The following is a 20,184-nucleotide window of genomic DNA, read 5'->3' as shown; positions in this document are numbered from 1 at the left end:
TGACAATGACAAATCAACGGGAACCCTGAGCTTGTTTCTCTGCAACAAATAGTCCCATCTGGGAGGGATGGGAGAGAAAAGGGAAGGCGAATGGAAGCCGCTTTGAGCCTCCTTCAGGTAGAGAAAAGCGGCACTTGTTCTTATGAATGAATTGGATGAGGGGATACTTATGAAATTTGCAGATGATACTAAACTGGTAGCAAACACAACAGAAGACAGAAGACATAATCAGAACTCAGCATAAACTTGATAGTCTCGAGAAGTGGGCTACACTGAATAAAATGGGCTACACTGAATAAAATGAAATTCAATAACGACAAATGTAAACTTCTGCATTTACGTAGAAAAACCATATATACCATTATAGAATGGGGGAGACTTGTCTTGGCAGTAGCATGTGCGAAAAGGATCTAGGAGTCTTAGTAGACCATACATTGAACATGAGTCACCAGAGTGACTTGGTGGCTAAAAAGGCAAATGGCATTTTGGGCTGTATCAAACAGAGTATCATGTCCAGATCACGGGAGGTGATGATAACGCTGTACTTTGCTCTGGTTCGGCCTCAGAGTCCTGTGTTCAGTTTTGGGCACCACAGTTGAAGAGGGATGTAGAGAAACTGGAGCATGTCCAAAGGAGGGCAACAAAGATGGTGAGGGGTTTGGAGCCCTAGATGTTTGAAGAAAGTTTGGGGGAGCTTGGTCTGTTTTGCCTGGAGAGAAGATGACTGAGAGAGGATCTCATAGGCATCAAGTATTTAAAAGGGTGCTATGTAGAGCAGTTGTCACCAACCCCCGGTCCGGAGACCGGTACCGGTACATAGATCAGCTGATGCTGGGCCGCAGCTCCTCCTCTTTCTCCTCCCCGGCTGCTGCCTTGGGGGCTGCCCTGCCACTCTGCTGCTGGCTCACCTTTGGTGCTCTCCAGCGGCTGCCATGGCTGGGGCTTCCCCTCGGCATGGCATTGTGCAGCTGCTGCGGACAGCCCAAGCGGATGGTGGGAAGTCAGGGGCACTGGCGGAAAAGCGAGTGGAACAGGGGCTCAGGCGGCGGCGACCCTCGGCAAACGACTACCCCCCCCATGGGCCTCAGTAAAATTGTCAAGCGTTGACTGGTCCCTGGTGATAAAAAGGTTGGGGACCACTGGTGTAGAGGATGGAGCAGAGTTGTTCTCTTTTGCCCCAGAGGGACAGACCAAATCCAATGGGATGAAATTAATTCAAAAGAAATTTTGTCTAAACATCAGGAAGAGGTTCCTGACAGGGCAGTTTCTCAATGGAACAGGCTTTCTCTGGAGGTGGTAGGTTCTGCATCTTTGGAAATTTTTAAACAGAGGCTGGATAGCCATCTGGAGAGGCTGATTCTGTAAAGATTCAAGGGGGTGGCAAGTTACAGTGTCAGCAATAGGGTTGTGGGTGTCCTGCATGGTACAGGGGGTCGGACTAGATGACACAGGAGGTCCCTTCCAACTCTATGATTCTATGATTCTATGGTCACAGTAGACTAGTTTATTGTGGGAGGGACTCTCTTCTCTCCCCTAATTGCTATGGTAACCTTGTGGTTATCTCATCTTGGGCTCTTTGTGCCCAAATGGAATAGTGGGGGGAGCAAGTGGGACTGGGGATTAAAACATAGCAGTGTTCACCTGACATCAGTCTTAGCAAGGATTTTAGGATGTAGGCATCGTTGTATTTTTCAATAAATAAACTTTCCAAACAGATGGTGTTTTATTATTGACAGCAATCAGCTGAACCCTCACACTAAGACCATTTCCACACTGGGAACTTTGCTGACCTGGCTCCCATCCGGGAGCACAAAGCCAGGGCAGACGAAGTGTGCCGGGTCAAATGCTCCCCTGTGCGGGAGCAGGAAGTGGTGGAGCAACCTGCCCTGGCTCTAAGTCCAGCCTGTAGTCTGGTGCGAAGCCTCTGGTGTAGAAATGGTCTAAACTTAGCTTTCTAGGAAATCATATTAATGAACTCACTGGGACTTATTTTTTAGAAAAATTTTCAAAGAGTTCAGTGAAGTAGAAATCTATGAGACCTTGGGAAGGATAATTATAGTTAACTAGTAATTAAGCCCACTGCAGCTTAAATGCAGCGGGCGCTAGGGTGGCATTGGATTTGGGGGGGGGGGTGGCAGTGGTCTGTGGGCGGACTGTAGCCAGTGGAAGGGAGGGCGAGACAGTCCGGTGTCGTCCGGGGGGCTCCTGTGGGCGTTTGGCGGTGCGGGCTGTACCTGGATCGTGGAGCATGGTCGTCGTCAGCGTGTGAAGCGTAGCGGGAACAGCAGTTGGAGGCATCCATGACTTTCCATGATTGGAAAGCGCCGCACGCCGCGTGCAAACTTGCGCAAGCCCACTGGCGCATCACCTTCCGCTTCCGAGCCGCCCGCAGCCTGCTGGGGGCGCGCGCGCGGGGGATGCCAGCCGGTGGCGTCACCAGGCGCGGGCCTCGGCCGGCCGCTTCGCTCGGCCCTTCTCTGTCTTAAAAGGACAACGCTACGCGTATGCAAAGCAGCTCGATTGAGGAGGGGAGCCGTGGGAACAGCGCATGCGCACGGCGAAGGGAAGTTGAGCCCCAGAGTCCGGAAGGGGCTCGCTCGGACGCTTGCAGCGGAGACACACAAAAGGCGCCGGACGACAGGGGAAGGTCGCGGCGCGCTCACGACGGCACGGCCACGCGGGTTGCGGGCGGTAAGCGCTTGCCTGGGGGGGCTGCAGGGGTCAGCCGGGCTGTGCGGCGCCCGGCGAGCAAGTTTCCTCCTCCTCATCGCCGCTTTTCTGCGGTCGAGCCTCCTTGTTCCCCGAAGCGAGCTGCTCGCCTGGGGAGGAGGGCTGCCCCCGCCGGGACGGGGCAGCTGGCAAGGCGGCGCTGGCTGCAAAGGAATGGGCCCGGGACAAAAAGTGCCGCGTGGACCAACCGGCCGGCGGACTCGGCGCCTCCGCCACGCCGCTGGCATTGTTGCAGGGCGAGCATGCGGCTGCTGACGCGGACTTTTTCGAGAGGGAGCCCAGGCATGGGTCGGGGGGGGGGATGGTGGCACGGTGGGGCTCGTGGGCCGGTTCTCGGCTCCTGGGCGCTCGCGCTGTGTTTTGCAAAATCCGGAGTTTCGCTCTGCAGCCATTGCACGGAGCGCTGCATTCCCCGAGTTGGAGGTGGCTCGCTCGGAAAAGTTGGCAGCGGCCAGATTGCAAGTCCCTCGCGCGGGTGCTGACAATGGGCGGGCAGGGCTGGCGCGGCTGCCGGAGGGCCCAGGAGCGTGTTCTTTCGTCGGAGCTCTGATGGCGGCGTTCTTGCGGCAGCGGCGGTCTGGCAGGGAGGCCCCGGCAGCCGCGCTCCGCGCGACTGCCGGGGGCTCCCTCGGGCGGCGGCCTGACGCGGCGAGAGGCGCTTCGCGCCTCTCGCCGCGTCAGGCCGGGAACAACTGCGAGCCGCGCTGCGCGCGGCTCGCAGTTGCTGGGGCTGGGAATCAGAGGGACCAATCGGCAGGCGCTTCGCGCCTGCCAATTGGTCCCTCCGATTGTCTGTCGTGAGGAAGGGTCCAATCCGGACCCTTCCTCATCACGGACACATCCCGCCTCGGCAGGCCTTAACGAATTATTTAGTCCGTGGCGCCCGTGGCGCCACGGGCGGTTTAAAGATGGCGCCCGTGGCGCCACGGGCGGTTTAAAGATGAGACCAGGATTCAATGTGCATGTCAGTTATGCAGCCAACATTGTGTGAGAGAGAATGCTTGCAGCTTCATGTTTTGCAATATTTAATGCATGAGCTTGGCTCCCCCTGAGAGATACAAATAGAGGATAAATATAGGACTTAAATGAGCTAATGAAACAGCAGTTTCCACAACCCAAGAGGCTATGAGCTCATATGAACCAGAACTAAACATCTGAACAGTCTAAAACAGTCTAAACGAATATAAGTGGTCTAGAACAGGGGTAGTCAACCTGTGGTCCTCCAGATGTCCATTGACTGCAATTCCCATGAGCCCCTGCCAGTGTTTGCAATGTATTCTTTTCTTTTTAATGTCCCCCCAAGACTGATCATGGTTTGTAGACAACTCAGTGTGGTGATACTGCCTGGGTCCCAAAACCTGTTGCTGAGCTTCCTGACACAGACCATCCACAAATTGTCCTTTAGGACAGAGGTAGTCAACCTGTGGTACTCCAGATGTTCATGGACAACAATTCCCATGAGCCCCTGCCAGCATTTGCTTATGGGAATTGTAGTCCATAAACATCTGGAGGACTACAGGTTGACTACCCCTGGTCTAGAATTCTACTTGTGGACAGTGGGGACACTTCAAGCGCAAATGGCCACTAATGGTTGTTTTCTGTTGGCTGCAGAGGAGAGAACACGCAGTAATGGATTTCAACTTCAAGTACAACGATATAGGCTAGATATCAGGAAAAAATTTTTCACAGAGTAGTTCAGCAGTGGAATAGGCTGCCTAACGGGGTGGTGAACTCCCCCTCACTGGCAGTCTTCAAGCAAAGGTTGGATACACACTTTTCTTGGATGCTTTAGGATGGTTAGGGCTGATCCTGCGTTGAGCAGGGGGTTGGACTAGATGGCCTGTATGGCCCCTTACAACTCTATGATTCTATGATTCTAATGGAGTGCAACCTGGGATGGCCCAAGTTCCTACTGATCAATGTAAAGGTGTCTGGCTGTCATTGTCCTGGGAAGTTCCAACTTGATGATCCAGGCTCCGCTCCTACTACCCCACCTACCAGTAAAAAGAGAAGCTGCAATGGCCTGTTTTCATGGACACATTAAATATTGTCCAGAAGTAACCATGCAGGTGGAGAATAATAGCCAAATTTGGCACCTCAAGCTGGCCATAGTCTGGAAGCCACCTTACACTATTGGGAAGAGATGCCTCAGGGTTTCAGTATTTACTCCAAGAAGGACCCATGGCCATCACAGAAGAAGCAGCTCTCAGAGAAGAGGATGGTGTATCAAATGTGCCTGGGCACAGGATGTCAACAGTCCTTAGGAAGACAGTGGGTAGACCCTCAGTTTGTAGCAGACCAGCAGACTGATGAGGCCCGGATGGCTTGAGGAAGATAGTGGTAGTAAGTCAAGGCATGGTGATAGATGCAAGGAAGGCACAGGATCTCCTAAAGCAGGGGTAGTCAACCTGTGGTCCTCCAGATGTTTATGGACTACAACTCCCATAAGCAAATGCTGGCAGGGGCTCATGGGAATTGTAGCCCATGAACATCTGGAGGACCACAGGTTGACTACCCCTGTCCTAAAGAACAATTTGTGGATGGGCTGTGTCAGGAAGCTCAGCAACAGGTTTTGGGACTCAGGCAGTATCACCACACGGAGTTGTCTACAAACCATGATCAGTCTTGGGGGGACATTAAAAGGAAAAGAATACATTGCAGTGGGTATCGGCCCCGTTCTTTTGGATGTCCATATTGAGGGACGGGAGGAATGGAAGGGAGGAAGACAGAAAAAAGGAAGAACCTGGGGGGGGGGGTGCAAGCTGAAGGTTCTCAAGGCCGCCACCAGGCAAACAGGACCCACCGGGGGCCTTTCCAGATCCTTCCACAACACCCCCCCCCCCTTGGTGGCCATGCTGAAAGCTCCGAAGGCTACCCCAGACCCATAGGACTGGAGGGGGCCATTCCAGGCCCTTGCATAACATCTCCTGGCTGTGGGGAGATTGCTCCAAAGCCCACCCCCAGGCCCATAGGACCAAGGGTGGGCTCCAAGCCCTTGCCTGCCCACCCTGGACTCAGGAAGGCTGTAATGAAGGCTCCAAAGACCGCCCTTGGGGCCATAGGACTGGCAGGAGGCTTTCCAGGCCCTTGTGCAACTGTCCTGACTGTGGGGAGGCCATGCTGAAAACTGCCCCCCAGGCCTGTAAGTCCAGCCTTCCAGACACTTTCCCAACCCCTCCAGCCACGGGGGGTCATGCCGAAGGCTCTGAAGGCTGACCCAGGCCCATAGGACCGGCAGGAGGGCTTTCCAGGTACTTGCACACCCACCCTGGACTCAGGAAAGCTGTACTGAAGCACCAAAGGCCACCCCCAGGCCGATAGGACTGGCAGGGGGGCTTTCCAGGCCCTTCTGTGCCTGCCCCGGGCCAGGCTGGGCCATGGAGAGGCCTCCAAGGGTGCCCACAGGTCTCACAGAGCTGGTGGGCAGCCATTTCCAGGGCCTTCTGTGACCACTCCTGACCAGGGCAGGCCATAGAGGCCACCCCAGGCCCATAAGGCTAATGAGTGGCCTTTCCCAGGCTTCCAGTATCTTGGGTGGGCAAGCAGCAGTTGAGAATGCAGTGAACTCTCTGGGCCTGGCCTACACTCTGGCCTGCAGCCCAGCCCCTCCCTCCCTCCCTCCCTTCCAGCCCCTGCCTTCTAGCTGGCTTACCTTTTGGAGGCGAGCCAGCGGAGCAAAGGGGAAGTGGCCGGGGGCATTGCCTGTCCATTGGAGAGTGAAGGCTCCCTGTTGGTGGCCCACACCCATAGATGGCCAATCCGGCAGGGACTTGAAAATTATCATGTTTTAGTGATTAAATACCACAACATTTATTTAAACTATGCTGTTAAATGGTTGTTTTATGATCTCTTGATCATAATAAATGTTGCTAGCTAGATTGCCAGTCTAATTGTTTATTACTAATCAAAGCACCAACCTGATAATAGCTGAACAGCACATGCATTTGACAAAATCAGCTCTGCCTTGCAGAATACATTGTTAGTTTTTAAAGAAACTACCCTGGAGCTTCTGATTTTTGTTTTGCTACCATGAAGTGCCCCATCTGGAATTAACAAATATTCTGTGTTATGCTTTTTTAATTTAATGAATTAACATATCTCATGCATGAATGAATTTCAGCTGGTGATTAAAGGAAGCTGCTGCTTCCAATGAAGCTTGCTCCAGATGACGGCCACTCGCTGTAATTGCTCACAGGTCCATGGGGAACCTAACCCACTTAAGCCAAATCTTTCTTTTCTGGCAAATGCAAATCATAAAAAAGACAAAGAGTAAAAGTCCACCCTGAAATCTATGTCTGGAATGCAGAACGCATTCTAATTAGTTCTCTGCTAATCAGAGCAATTAACAGAGGCTCTCACCATACTGAAGGCCAATCCCTTGCACAGCATCTGTCAAAATAATTAATCGGCCTGCACTTCATGGGTGACAACTTTTGGGGAGTGGAACAATGACAGGCAGCACCCAGCAGCTGCTGGCAGGTGAATTTGCTCCACTTTAGAAAAGAAGCCCTGGAATGACCGCAATCCATTTAGATCACTTTTGGTATATTTAATCTGTCAAACGGAAGGGCAGGTGCCTTGGTGTAGCCCAGATGTTGGAATCTAAGTAGGGTCAGTCCTTGGATGGAAGACAACCAAGAAAGGGCCTGCAGAGAAAGGCAATGGCAAAACACCTTTGCTTCTCACTTGCCTTGCTGGGATTACCATGCTGGTTGCAACTTGATGGCACTTATGTATGCATATAGTTGGGTCAGTCTCACATGAATCATGGATTTGAGTCATCCAAGCTCTCCACATTGCAGAAGAGATAGCAGTAGACTCAGAGCTTGTTCTGTTCCTCATCTCTCAGTAAATGGAGAGGGAGGCCCTGACCACTGCCCCTTCCTACTTCCATCTGCAGGAAGAAAAGGCAGCTGTCCTGGCCCATATCCCCAAAGGAAGCCAGCCAAGTGGGCTGGGAGGGGCTGGCCTCTAAGGCTGCCCACTCACCCTCCTGCAAGAGCCCACCACTCTACTGGCCCACCTTCCTTTAACTTCTTTTCTTCCTCCCTTATTCTTTTCCCTTTCTTTCTTTTCCTTCTTTTTTATAACCCCCTCCCTTCCTCCTGATTGCTTCCTTTCTTCTTGCCTACAAGCCTGGGTGTATTCCTGGGTGCACTGGGCTTTGCTCCTAGTTGTTGGATAAGTGCCAAGCCCAGTTTATAAATCTGTCAGTAACAGTCTCTTGATCTGTCAGGTGAAGCCTTGTGTCTGAATTGCCTTCATTAAGAAAACCCTATTTGTCGGAAAGCTTCTTTATTGTAAAGCACAACAACCAAACGACCCTTGCTAAAACTACTGTCAGTTGACTTTTGCTCTATTTTAACCTCCAGATCTCCTTGCTCCCCCATTAGTCCTTTTGGGCATGAAGAGTCCGTGATGTTTTTTCCACTAGATACCTTCCAAGGACTTGCTAGAGAGAGTGTTGTCAGTTTCTACTGTGATGATTCACACCCAAGACTTCTAAAGTAATAAACTGCGTAGACAGAGAACAGAACTAGCAATAAAAAGACAGATTGAGATACTTGGTCAAATGGCAATTTTTAGTGGTTTTCTGGATAGAGGGAAAAGCCAAACAGCAAATCCTGCAAAAACAAAACAAAAAAAGGGGGTGGGGGGAAGCAGCCCTGTTACAAAAGACTAACATAATGCTGCTGCCTCAGTCCCCAAAATGTTGGATAGTTCTATTGCCCTACCATCACAACTGGCTGTGATGTCAAATAAAACTGACTTGTGTGACTGGCCCGGTTTAAAAAATAACCTGTAAAACGGTACAGAGACAAACGTATCCGAGAAATCCCCCTAGAGATATTAGGCCAAATACAGACTTAAATCAAGTCCTGAACTATAGTTCGGAATTATGGAATTATACAGACCATCTAATTTTACTCCGAAAAGCACTGCTTATTCAGATTGTACAAAAAAGCTGAAGTCCACATGGAGAAGCAAAGGTCGGTCTGCTTTAACGAAACGGATAGGACTTTAATGTAATGAGGTACTGAACGTGGGAGCACAGGGAATAACAGGCCAGAAACATACTTAAAATTTGTGCAGCATGTTAGTATACAAAATATTTCATATATACCACCTCAGTATCCTTTACGAGAACCCTGTAAGTTAGGTCAGCATGATTTTCGTATTGCAGAAGGCAGGAAGGGACAGGGGCTGAAGAGCAACCGTTTGCCTAAAGCAAGTTGACAAGAGAGGAGAAATCTGAATTGCAATCTTCCTGTTGTGCAGCACTGTCCCTCTAGGCCTCAGTCCGCTCAATGCCTGGTTATCAAATACGTGAACTGATTCCACCGTAGTGTGCAGAAATATTGCACCAAATTGGTGGAGGCCTGTTCAGGTCACTGTGTATCCCACAGGGAATCATAGAATCCTAGAGTTGGAAGGGGCCATACAGGCCATCTAGTCCAACCCCCTGCTCAACGCAGGATCAGCCCAGAGCATCCTAAAGGAAGATCCACAAGTGCATGGCCCAATAAAGGCATAGGCCCTCGTGAGAATCACTACTGGTTCCCTCCCCTGGCTATCCCAGTCACCAAAAAGTTAGTTGGGTTCAAAAAGGATTTCATCAACTTTCATGTCATTTTCGGATGCGGGGACCACATCACAGATTTGTTCTTTGAAAGCTAGAGCAATGGTGTAAGGTTTTCCTTTGTGGTGGTGGGTACATCTCTTGAGGTATGTATCATAGTATCCTTTTCCTCTGCCTAGTCGGTTGCCCGTTTTGTCAAAGCCCAGTCCTGGCATTAGGATGAGATCAAGACCATCTGTTGAAAAAAGAGACAGAGAACTATCTTAGCATGTTCTCAATGTAGCTTAGAACAGGGGTAGTCAACCTGTGGTCCTCCAGATGTCCATGGACTACAATTCCCAGGAGCCCCTGCCAGCGTTTGCTGGCAGGGGCTCATGGGAATTGTAGTCCATGGACATCTGGAGGGCCACAGGTTGACTACCCCTGGCTTAGAACATAAGAGAAGCCATGTTGGATCAGGCCAATGATCCATCCAGTCCAACACTGTGGGTCACACAGTGGTCAAAACCCAGGTGCCATCAGGGGGTCCATCAGATCTTCAGAAACTGTCCCCCAAGAACCAAGAATACAGGATGCTCCATCTATACCTTGCGGCTAATAGCCACTGACGGACCTCTTCTTGCAGCAACATAAATTATTTATTTATTTATTTAGATTTATATACCGCCCTCCCCGAAGGCTCAGGGCGGTTTACATTAAAACTAGTCAACGATACATGAAACAGTCTTCGTTAAAACATACAGTAATTAGTTGCAATCTTCCCCTTAAGTCATAGTAGAAGAACAGCTGTTGTTTTGTACCCCACTTTTTACTACCTGAAAGAGTCTCAAAGTAGTTTACGATATCTAACCTTATTCTCTGAAAGAGCTCCGAGAGAACTGTGACTGGCCTAAGCTCACATAGAAGTGTACATGTGGAAGAGTGGGGAATCAAATCTCGCTCTCCAGATTAGAGGCCATCACCCTTAACCACTATACCACTTGACTTCCACGTATCTGAAACACTGAGATAATTATTAACAAAAGTTCATATTTTGTTAGTCTATAAGGTGCCACTGAGCTTTGGAATAATTTTAGGATAACAGCAACCACATGAAGCTGGAAGAACCATAGTTTCTCAGTGCCTAAAGCTCAAGAGCCAGTGCTGAGAAAGAATTCTGCAACTAAGGTGCCACAACCAAACAGGGTCTGCTTCTTCTGTTCCAATGAAGGGATACAAGCTAGAGGGCATCTGTAACAGATCTTGTGTGACAGACAGGCTCATGTGAATGCTTTAAAGCCCTCTGATAGGGCTTTCTGGTTAATTGTGCCCAGAAAGGAGCTCACAGCATATTGGTCTCCTCTCCTAGGAAACCTGTGGCACGAGGTAGGCAGGGAGCACTGAGCCCAAAGACATTCAGAGCATTTCAGAGCAACGTGGGGATTTGACAAAGTCACAGGGAGGTGGGGAGACTGATGGGACCCTCAAACCAAAAACAACTAGAGAAGGCAAGGAACAAAGTGTTGTGACCTGTCTAAACTCGTCTTTCTCAGCTTTTTTACCATTGAGAAACCCTTGAAATAATCTTCAAGCAACCCTGGAGGGGGTGCGATCGTGCAGAATATGGTTGGAAAGCATAGTTGTGTGCATGCCCACCCAGGGCTCTTCCCCTTTCCACCCCCTTCAGGCCCATCATTGGCCATTTTTTTGCGGGGGGGGGGGCAGGTTGACATGACCACGTATGGTCAAATCACCCGATAAATGTTTGACAAATTTTTAAACTATACTAACTACATGGACTAACAACATTTACGTGTTAGCAAATATTATGCAATATCCTTTCTTATTGACATATAGGTTATGGCTGCTCAGGAAACAATCTGAATGGAGAAATACTTTCCTATAATTTTAAGAATTATACGACGTTTTCCACTTTTGCATCTGGTGGCACAGGGGCTTCATGGCAGGGCGATTACTAAGAGAGACTGAATTGCCACTGGTAATGAAATTCAAGACAATACATCCTCTTGGGTTGAATTGAGACCTAGGTTCCAGAGGATTCTCAATAGTAAAAAAAGTTGAAAAGGCTGGTTTAGGGAATAATTCATCTGAGCCCCATTCTGACTTATTATTTATGCTTATTTGTTTTTGTTTTTTAAATACTCAGAATTCTTGCCAGGAGCTACAAAGAAATCCTGGCAGCAGTTACACATAAAGGTAAAGGTATCCCCTGTGCAAGCACCGAGTCATGTCTGACCCTTGGGGTGACGCCCTCTAGCGTTTTCATGGCAGACTCAATACGGGGTGGTTTGCCAGTGCCTCCCCCAGTCATTACCGTTTACCCCCCAGCAGCAAGCTGGGTACTCATTTTACTGACCTCGGAAGGATGGAAGGCTGAGTCCACCTTGAGCTGGCTGCTGGGATCGAACTCCCAGCCTCATGGGCAAAGCTTTCAGACAGCTGCCTTACCACTCTGCACCACAAGAGGCTCTTACATATGGTCATATCACCCAATAAATTTTAAAAACAAATTTTAAAAACAGATAAATATATTCACGAAGCCCTTTCAGGGTCACCAACTCCCAACCTTATGGGCAGAAAGCTTCAGACAGCATATCGCTGCCTTACCACTCTGCGCCACAAGAGGCAGTTACACATACTGGGTGATAAATACTGTTATATTTACAACAATGTTTGGATTTTTTTTTTTTACTTTTGAAGCAATTTCCCATCTTGTCAAGCCACAAAAGGGTTACACAAGCAGAAAGGCCTTGAAGTGAATCTTCTTTCTCTCACAGATATTTTGGTAAGAGGGAAAATCCCTATCATTGACCCTGTCTAGGGCCATGATTAATGAGCAGGTTAAGCATCTCTGCCTAGTGATCTCAAGTAATAAATGTCTGATTAGTGAAATTTCTCTCAGATGTTGAGCAAACCTGAAGGATGGATGTTTGTCCTCATCAGGCCAACACTACCCAGGTGGAAACAATGTGGGAGGGAAGACTTGACCACTTCCTGCCCCCGGATGTCACCTGAATCCACGAGGGTCCTACAAGCTATGAACAAGTGGAAAAAAGGATCTGGGGCCTCCTTGTATCGAATTCACACTCTCTCCTCTGGTTTGCCAGTCAGAGTAGGATCAGGGAGAGCCACCCGGCCAGGAAGCTTGCTGGGATGCCCTGCCTTTCTTCCACCTTGCTTTTAAAATGGGCGTTGCTCCTGGAACATAAATAAAAACACCTTAGTCATAGGCATCCAACATGTCGCCAATAGGCGAAATGTGGCTCTCCTGAAACTGGGGTGTGGCCTGCCTAGCAAAACAGATGTGTGTGTGATTTGAGCTGTTCAAGTTTAATTCTATTAGAAATGACATAATGAAACAGGGGCGTTAAGGAGAACTACTGACCAAGTGATAATCAGTACGAATAAAGCCTCCAATGCACCACTCACGTGTGAGTCACAGCCAATACTATGGCAAGCATGTGACCTCTTGACTCTAACATTCAGCAGGAATGTTGCCACACCAGTGCTACTGACAGCTTAAGATTGTTGGATAGGTGTATAATTGTGAGGACTGGCCAGCTCACATTTAATTCCCCAACACAAACACACCACAACACAACACAAACTCAAACGGCATGATGTCAGCCCCGCCATAAATTGTCAAGCCTTCCCCGGAGGGATCTGTGATAACATCAGATTGCCTAGTCTCTTCCTGCCTGGGTCACACCAAAGCAACACTGGGCCAAATGGTCAGAGCTATACATCTTTTCTAAGACACATCAAAAACGCCTCTCTGGTTATAAATGGAAACGGTTTCTTAGACTGGGAGCCGCATTCTCGCAGATCCTAATTTCCATCCAGAGGGACTGTTGGTGCATAAGGTACCTTCAAGGAGAATTAGAACTAACCTGAACCTCATCTGGAAGCAGAGATAAATAGGGCCACCCTTTGCTTTCCGTCACACAGTGTATCTGTTTTGATTCTCCGGTTTTGTGTATCTCTAGAATGTTTTCAAATAGACCCTTTTTTCCTTTTTCAACTATTCAACCTCAGTGTGTTTACTGACTCTCTGCAATCAGTAGGATCCTCGACGGTTCGAAGGGGACCCCCCCAAAAAACCTCCCTAACAATGATGTAGATCATGGGGCCTGCTATTGAAAAAACATGGATGCCCCCACCCTAAATCACGAAGTAAATGGGTGGATGACGTCTACATAACTTGGAAGAGTGTGGCAGAAGCCCAACCCCAGACGCTTCCTAGTTGTCAAGCTGCAGTTAATTTATGACAACCCTGTAGGGCAGGGGTAGTCAACCTGTGGTCCTCCAGATGTCCATGGACTACCATTCCCGTGAGCCCCTGCCAGCAAATGCTGGCAGGGGCTCACGGGAATGGTAGTCCATGAACATCTGGAGGACCACAGGTTGACTACCCCTACTGTAGGGTTTTTAAGGCAAGAGATATTCAGAGGTAGCATTCCATTACGTGACTCTACATAGCGATCCTAGACTTCCCTTCTGCAATCTGATGAGATAGGGTTTGCTTCTTATTTACCTCTAGGTAGTTCCTTGCAAAGTGCTCATGAACTCAAAGGGATGGCATTCATTCATTCATTCATTCATTCACTCATTCATTCATTCATTCATTCACTATGTTTTTCTCCCCTTTATTATGGAAGCAGCCCAACTCGCCTGCCCCAGACAAGGCATCTTCTCGGCCGTTGCTCTCAGCGGGCTGATGGATGTTCCAGGAGGTTAAAGGGAGCAAATCAATTTCTCCAAAGGAGGCCAGCTTCACCATGTCCATGTGGTTGCTGCCAGGCTTGTACAGTGGAATGAAACACTCCTTGCCTTGCTGGAACATGTCCTTAATTATTTCTGCTGTCTGGACTTCATCCGACATGCTCAGGAAGACTGCGATTCGGCGGGATGTACGGTATTTAGAATGCCCGACCACCTGCATTCAGAAAAAGACAGTTGTGTTTGAAAGACTGAAAAGCTTATTTAAAAAAAACTTGCTACATTTATTTAAAGCAGGGGTAGTCAAACTGTGGCCCTCCAGATGTCCATGGACTACAATTCCCAGGAGCATTCACTGGCAGGGGCTCCTGGGAATCGTAGTCCATTGACATCTGGAGGGCCGCAGTTTGACTACCCCTGATTTAAAGCTTACCCTGATTTAAAGCTTACCTGATTTAAAGCTCACCCTTTACCTTTGGCTTTACCTCCCTCCTCCCCAACTTGTAACCAAGCCATTAAAGGTAAAGGTATCCCCCTGTGCAAGCACCGGGTCATGTCTGACCCTTGGGGTGACGCCCTCCAGCGTTTTCATGGCAGATTCAATACGGGGTGGTTTGCCAGTGCCTTCCCCAGTCCTTACCGTTTACCCCCCAGCAAGCTGGGTACTCATTTTACCGACCTCGGAAGGCTGAGTCAATCCCTGCTGGGATTGAACTCCCACCCTCATGGTCAGAGCTTCAGACTGCATGTCTGCTGCCTTACCACTCTGCGCCACAAGAGGCTCTAACCAAGCCATTACATGCATAATAAACGTCTGGAACTCTCTGTCACTGGATGTATTCTGGGCTGCTCATTTAGACAAATTCATAGGCTCTAACTCCATCACTGGCCATTTGTCAAGCTGGCTGCATGAAAACACCAGAGAGAAGCTTTGGTTTTGTGTCTTTGCCTGTGAACCTTTGCATTTTGTTGACCACCATGGGAAACAGGTTGCTAAGTCTGAAAGAACCACTGGTATTTATCCATCAAATCTGGGAGACCCATGTTCAAACGGCACCACTGCCATGGAAGGTTGCTAGATGAACAACAGCTAAGTCACAAACTCACAGCTAAACCTACCTACTGAGGATGAAATGAAAAAGGGGAGAACAATGTAGTATATCATTTTGCGTTTCCATTGAAGAAAACCAGGATATCAGTAATCAATAAATATCAATAAAAACTCATACCTTTCCTTCTGCCTTTCTTTCAAGCTCTGTCCATAGACCTCACCCTCCCGTTCCCATGGGGAACAAGCATGCAGTGTAAGCGTCCCCAATGACGCCACACTGTGAATGAGCCTGAAACCCATACCCAAGTGAGTAAAAAAGGAAATACTCTTTGCCTTCACGGATCAGTGACCAGCCATGATTGCCAAGCCAGCGTGCCACCCAGCAAGACTTCAATCAGGAAAGCAAACATTAAGCAAGCAAAACCACTTGGTTATCTAATTAAACGCCAGCGGGTTGGTCAATGCAGGGCATTACTCTAATTCCAAATTAAAACTCCTGTAGATTGAGTCTTCAGGCAAAAGCAGTGGAAACATGTGCACCCCACCATCGCCTCTTTCCGTCTCCAAGTGCTTCAGGGCCCTCAGCATGATTTTTGGTCTCTCTTGCACTGCATCTTTTGACATTCAAGTCAATGTGCTGCATTGTACAGCTTTGAGCCACTCGGGGGCAGTCAAACCTAATGCCCACAGGATACACACACACTGGAAGTTCTATTCCATGGACTACAATTCCCACAAGCCCTTGCCAGCATGTGCCCCCGATAACCATAAAGCCTGGAGTGGACTGCACGGGGATTTGAGAGAAACCTTGTCCTGAAGCAGGAAAGAAAAATAACAGGGAAGGGCTCGAGGAAGATATAAAAGTCTCCTGGCTTGGAAACCTCCTTGTCTCAGATTTATGAATCCTTCCCCACATTTTTGGCGGAGATGGAAGTCTTGTGGGTGCTCCAGACCAAATTATCTGGCATGGGATCAGGCTGTGTGAACGGCAGAACTCTGTATTAGACAGAATCAGGCTTAATTCTCCAGCATCATTCTGCTACTCAGAGGGACAAGCGCAGGCAGGAAAGGAAATGATGTTACCCATGTTATTAATTCTGTTAAAAAATATGGGCACTCAGAGATTATAATCATTGCTATATTTATTAGCTGCCTATCTCATGAGGCTCAGGGGGGTTTACAATAGAGCAGCCTTTCTCATCTTGTTTACCACTGAGAAACCCCAGAAACATTCTTCAGGCTTCAAGAAACCCCAGAAGTGGCAAATCCTGCAAAATAGCTGTGTACTTGCCCACCAGAGAGCCCTCCCCTTCCCATCCCCTCCAGGCCCATGGTGTGTGGAGGGGGGGGGGGTCGGCATGGCCACTTATGGTCATATCACCTGATAAATGTTTAATAGAGAGAGAGAGATTTGCTTCTGAACCTTTGCATTTTGTTGACCAACATGGGAAACAGGCTTTCTCAACCAGGGCTTAGTGAAGGTCTCTTGACAATCCTGGAATGGAGTTAATTATATTATTATTATTATTATTATTATTATTATTATTATTATTATTATTACTATTATTATTGTTGTTGTTGTTATTATTATTATTATTAATAATAATAATCCTTTATTGGCACATGCACATATACATATATACACACACGCCAATAAATGATTAATAATAATAATAATAATAATAATAATAATAATAATAATAATAATAATAATAATAATAATAATAATAATAATAATAAACCATTTCAGGATTGTCAAGAGACCCCAGGGTTTCACTAAACCCTGGTTGAGAAAGCCTGACTCTGGCTTCTTTATAATGGTAAGTGCTTTGGCACATGCATTTTTCCAAAAAATGTTTGGTACCCCCAGAGTCCGGATCAAACAACCCAGTTAAGTGCAGTTTAGCCTTTTAATTCTGAAATGAGAAAGGGGGGGGGAGAGCGGGAAGAGAGCTTTGCCAATAGCAATGGCCAGTCAGGCACCGCTACTCCCCTGGCCTCAAAGCGGTATCAGTTTTGGGGGAACTCTGAGCATACCACGAGGGCATTCTCCAAAGCAGGGGTAATCAACCTGTGGTCCTCCAGATGTCCATGGACTACAATTCCCATGAGCCCCTGCCAGCGTTAGCTGGCAGGGGCTCATGGGGATTGTAGTCCATGGACATCTGGAGGACCACAGGTTGACTACCCCTGCCCCAGCGTGTCCCGTCAACTGCAGTGAATCCTGTCTCGCTGGAAAGGGCGGCGTGGCGGGAGAAAAGACTTCTCCCTGGCGTTAGAGCTCTAGCGCTGCAGCGGCCATTCGCAGCACTCTCTGGGAAGGAAGCGCTCCGAGAGGGGCGGATCCGGCCGCAGAGCGGCTTCCTCGAGAGCCAGCACTTCCGAGCCAGGCGCGGAAAGGAGACCCACGGGCGGCTTCTCGCCCTCGCCGCCTTCCCGCAGCCAGGAGAGGAGCGCGCGCTTTCCCCCGGGGCTCTGGCGGGCTCCTTCTTCTTCTGCCCGCCCGCCCGCCCTGCTCGCCCCCCACCTGGGCCGCCAGCAGGCGCGACTGCCGCAGCTTCTCGGCCTCGCTCAGCGCCCGCAGGCGCCGCTTCAGCTCCGCTCGCAGAGCGCGCTTGGCCGCGTTCACGACCGCCATGGCGCCGGCGCCCTCCCCGGGCCTGGCCATGCGCCCCGGGAGGGAAGGAAGGAAGGAAGGAGGCAGGCAGGACCGGAGTGGAGCGCGGAGCTCCGCTGGGCGGCCCTTAAATCGTCGGCGGGCGGGCGGAAGGCCAGCTGCAAAGGCGCCCGGGCGGCTGGCTGCGAGTTGGACTTTGGCTCCCGCGTGGGTGCAAAACCCGCCTCGCCTGGGGGGAAAGAAGGCCGCCTTCAAGGGTAGTCAGCCTGTGGACTTCCAGATGTCCATGGACTACAATTCCCATGAGCCCCTGCCAGCGTTTGCTGGCAAGGGCTCATGGGAATTGTAGTTCATGGACATCTGGAGGACCACAGGTTGACTACTCCTGCTCTACGCCTTTTCACAGCATTTGGCTCATAGGAATGACATCTGGAGGACCACAGGTTGACTACCCCTGCCATGCCTTTTCATGGCATTTGGCTCATGGGAATAGTAGTCCATTGACATCTGGAGGACCACAGGTTGACTACCCCTGCTCTATGCCTTTTCACGCCATTTGGCTCATGGGAATTGTAGTCCATGGACATCTGGAGGACCACAGGTTGACTACCCCTGCTCTATGCCTTTTCACGCCATTTGGCTCATGGGAATTGTAGTCCATGGACATCTGGAGGACCACAGGTTGACTACCCCTGCTCTATGCCTTTTCACGCCATTTGGCTCATGGGAATTGTAGTCCATGGACATCTGGAGGACCACAGGTTGACTACCCCTGCTCTACGCCTCAACAGGGTTGCCCTGTTGGTCTGTAGTAGCCCAACAAAATCAGAGTCCAGTGGCGCCTCTGAGACCAGCAAAGATGTATTCAAGGCAAGCACCCTTCGTCTGACTATGAACTTCCATCGTGACAGTGGGAATGTAAAGCAAAAGTTAATTTTGTTAAATTAGTAAACTGTGTCACAACATCCAAATACAGCCATATGAGAGTTCTTTGCTAAAACAGCCAACCATTCCCCTTGAATTCCGTCGTAGTTCATAAAAACATAGGAGAAATAACTGTCTATGTTTTACCATTTGTTGCTGGCCCCATCCATCACCACCCAAGTGTGAAACATTCCTGCAAGTCAAAAGCTGTGTTGGCTACTATCTTGTCCTGAGACCAGAGAGTTAAATTCACAATTACATATTACTAATATCATCTTACAGTCACATTGTCCGAAATAAAATAAATTGTAAGGAATGTGGATACATGAGTTAAACAAAGTTAGTGTGCATAGTGAGATAAAAACCTATATCCTTGTTGAGTCCAGGGTATGTCATTGTTTTGAGTGTTGTAATAACTTGCATGTCATCATTCAGTTCTTGTTACAGTTTGTTTTGCGCTGGCGTCTTTCACTGCAACAACATGTTCTTTGAACCCACCTCCTTTCTTGCTCAATCGCTGTAAAACATGCACAATGGTCAGTCAGTGCATGAGGTCACTGGTGTCTTTCAGAGTTGACTTATCCTTTATTTAGCAAATTAAACCCATGCCAGCATGGTATAGTGCGGACTTCTAATCTGGTGAGCCGGGTTTGATTCCCCACTCCCCCACATGCAGCCAGCTGGGTGACCTTGGGCTCACCACAGCACTGAGAAAGCAATTCTGACCGAGCAGTAAGATCAGGGCTCTCTCAGCCTCACCCACCTCACAGGGTGTCTGTTGTGGGGAGAGGAAAGGGAAGGTGAATATAAGCTGCTTTGAGACTCCTTCGGGTAGAGAAAAGCAGCAGACATCTTAACATGTCTCCCCCCCTCCCTGAGAAAAGTCATAAATGGGAAACTATTCACTAATAATTTAATTAACTGAAGAACTTCTCAGCTGAGGCCTGTTTCAGGGGTCCTGACCTGTATTCCTTCATATTCGAAGGAACATTGAATGAACAGCACATGCAGGGTCTCCACAGATGTAGCATGTAATTATTTCTCACAGGTGTTCAGGTGATGATAAGGTAACAGATTCTTAAGCATTAAGGTATATTTTAATTTTTTTTCTGTGGATTTGGATAGTCATTATTGTCTGCTGCATAGAGATCTCTATTTCTCACACAAGTAGCTCAAATTAATTAATCACATTTTTCTGTGTCTTACATTTCCTCCAATGAACTGAGGCACAGTATTGATTCTGCTGGCCTTATTTTATCGTCATAACAACTCCACAAAAAAGCTCAAGTTGAAAGAAAGTTATACCCTTGTAAACCTATTCCAGCTTCAGAGTTGTATTGTCTCTGTTGACCACAATGACATTCAGATCTTTTCCCAAACATAAATAAGTTTATTAAGAAGCAGAATAAGAGAAAACACCGGCAGAGGCCAAGCAATAATAACAACCAGAAAGCAAGATTATTTAAATACATTCCAGGCATGATAGGAGAATAATCTTACTTTAAAAAACATACATTGCAAAAGTTGTGTGAAATAAAACAGAAGCTGAGTTGCATCTTAAAA

General features: G+C 48.6%; 1 protein-coding gene across 2 annotated transcripts; it reads right to left on the bottom strand.

Moving 5' to 3' along the window:
- Positions 1–8,298: 8,298 nt before the first annotated feature.
- On the bottom strand, positions 8,299–17,880 carry MTHFS (methenyltetrahydrofolate synthetase). Of its 2 annotated transcripts, none has more exons than XM_077317692.1 (3): positions 17,608–17,880; positions 14,141–14,246; positions 8,299–9,545 (listed from the first exon to the last, which is right to left on the bottom strand). In XM_077317692.1, exons 1-3 carry the CDS (start codon positions 17,746–17,748, stop codon positions 9,322–9,324), a joined length of 471 nt encoding a protein of 156 aa, XP_077173807.1. In that variant the 5' UTR covers positions 17,749–17,880; the 3' UTR covers positions 8,299–9,321. The 2 variants fall into 2 exon arrangements, with proteins under 2 accessions (XP_077173807.1, XP_077173806.1); XM_077317691.1 differs by having other exon boundaries at positions 13,982–14,246; positions 17,608–17,871.
- Between the last annotated feature and the right edge of the window lie 2,304 nt (positions 17,881–20,184).

Source organism: Paroedura picta, chromosome 18, assembly GCF_049243985.1.
Source record: "Paroedura picta isolate Pp20150507F chromosome 18, Ppicta_v3.0, whole genome shotgun sequence".
Classification (NCBI taxonomy): domain Eukaryota; kingdom Metazoa; phylum Chordata; class Lepidosauria; order Squamata; family Gekkonidae; genus Paroedura; species Paroedura picta.
Note: the sequence above shows the minus strand (reverse complement) of the source record. Positions and strands in the feature narration are given on the sequence as shown.

Excerpts from the sequence above, each read along its gene's own strand:
- MTHFS (XM_077317691.1), bottom strand. The coding sequence starts at position 17,748 with ATGGCCAGGCCCGGGGAGGGCGCCGGCGCCATGGCGGTCGTGAACGCG. Across the intron at positions 14,247-17,607 it reads CGCGCCTGCTGGCGGCCCAG|GTGGTCGGGCATTCTAAATA; the intron begins GTGGGGGGCGAG and ends TTCTGAATGCAG. Across the intron at positions 9,546-13,981 it reads AGATGCCTTGTCTGGGGCAG|ATGGTCTTGATCTCATCCTA; the intron begins GCGAGTTGGGCT and ends TTTTTTCAACAG.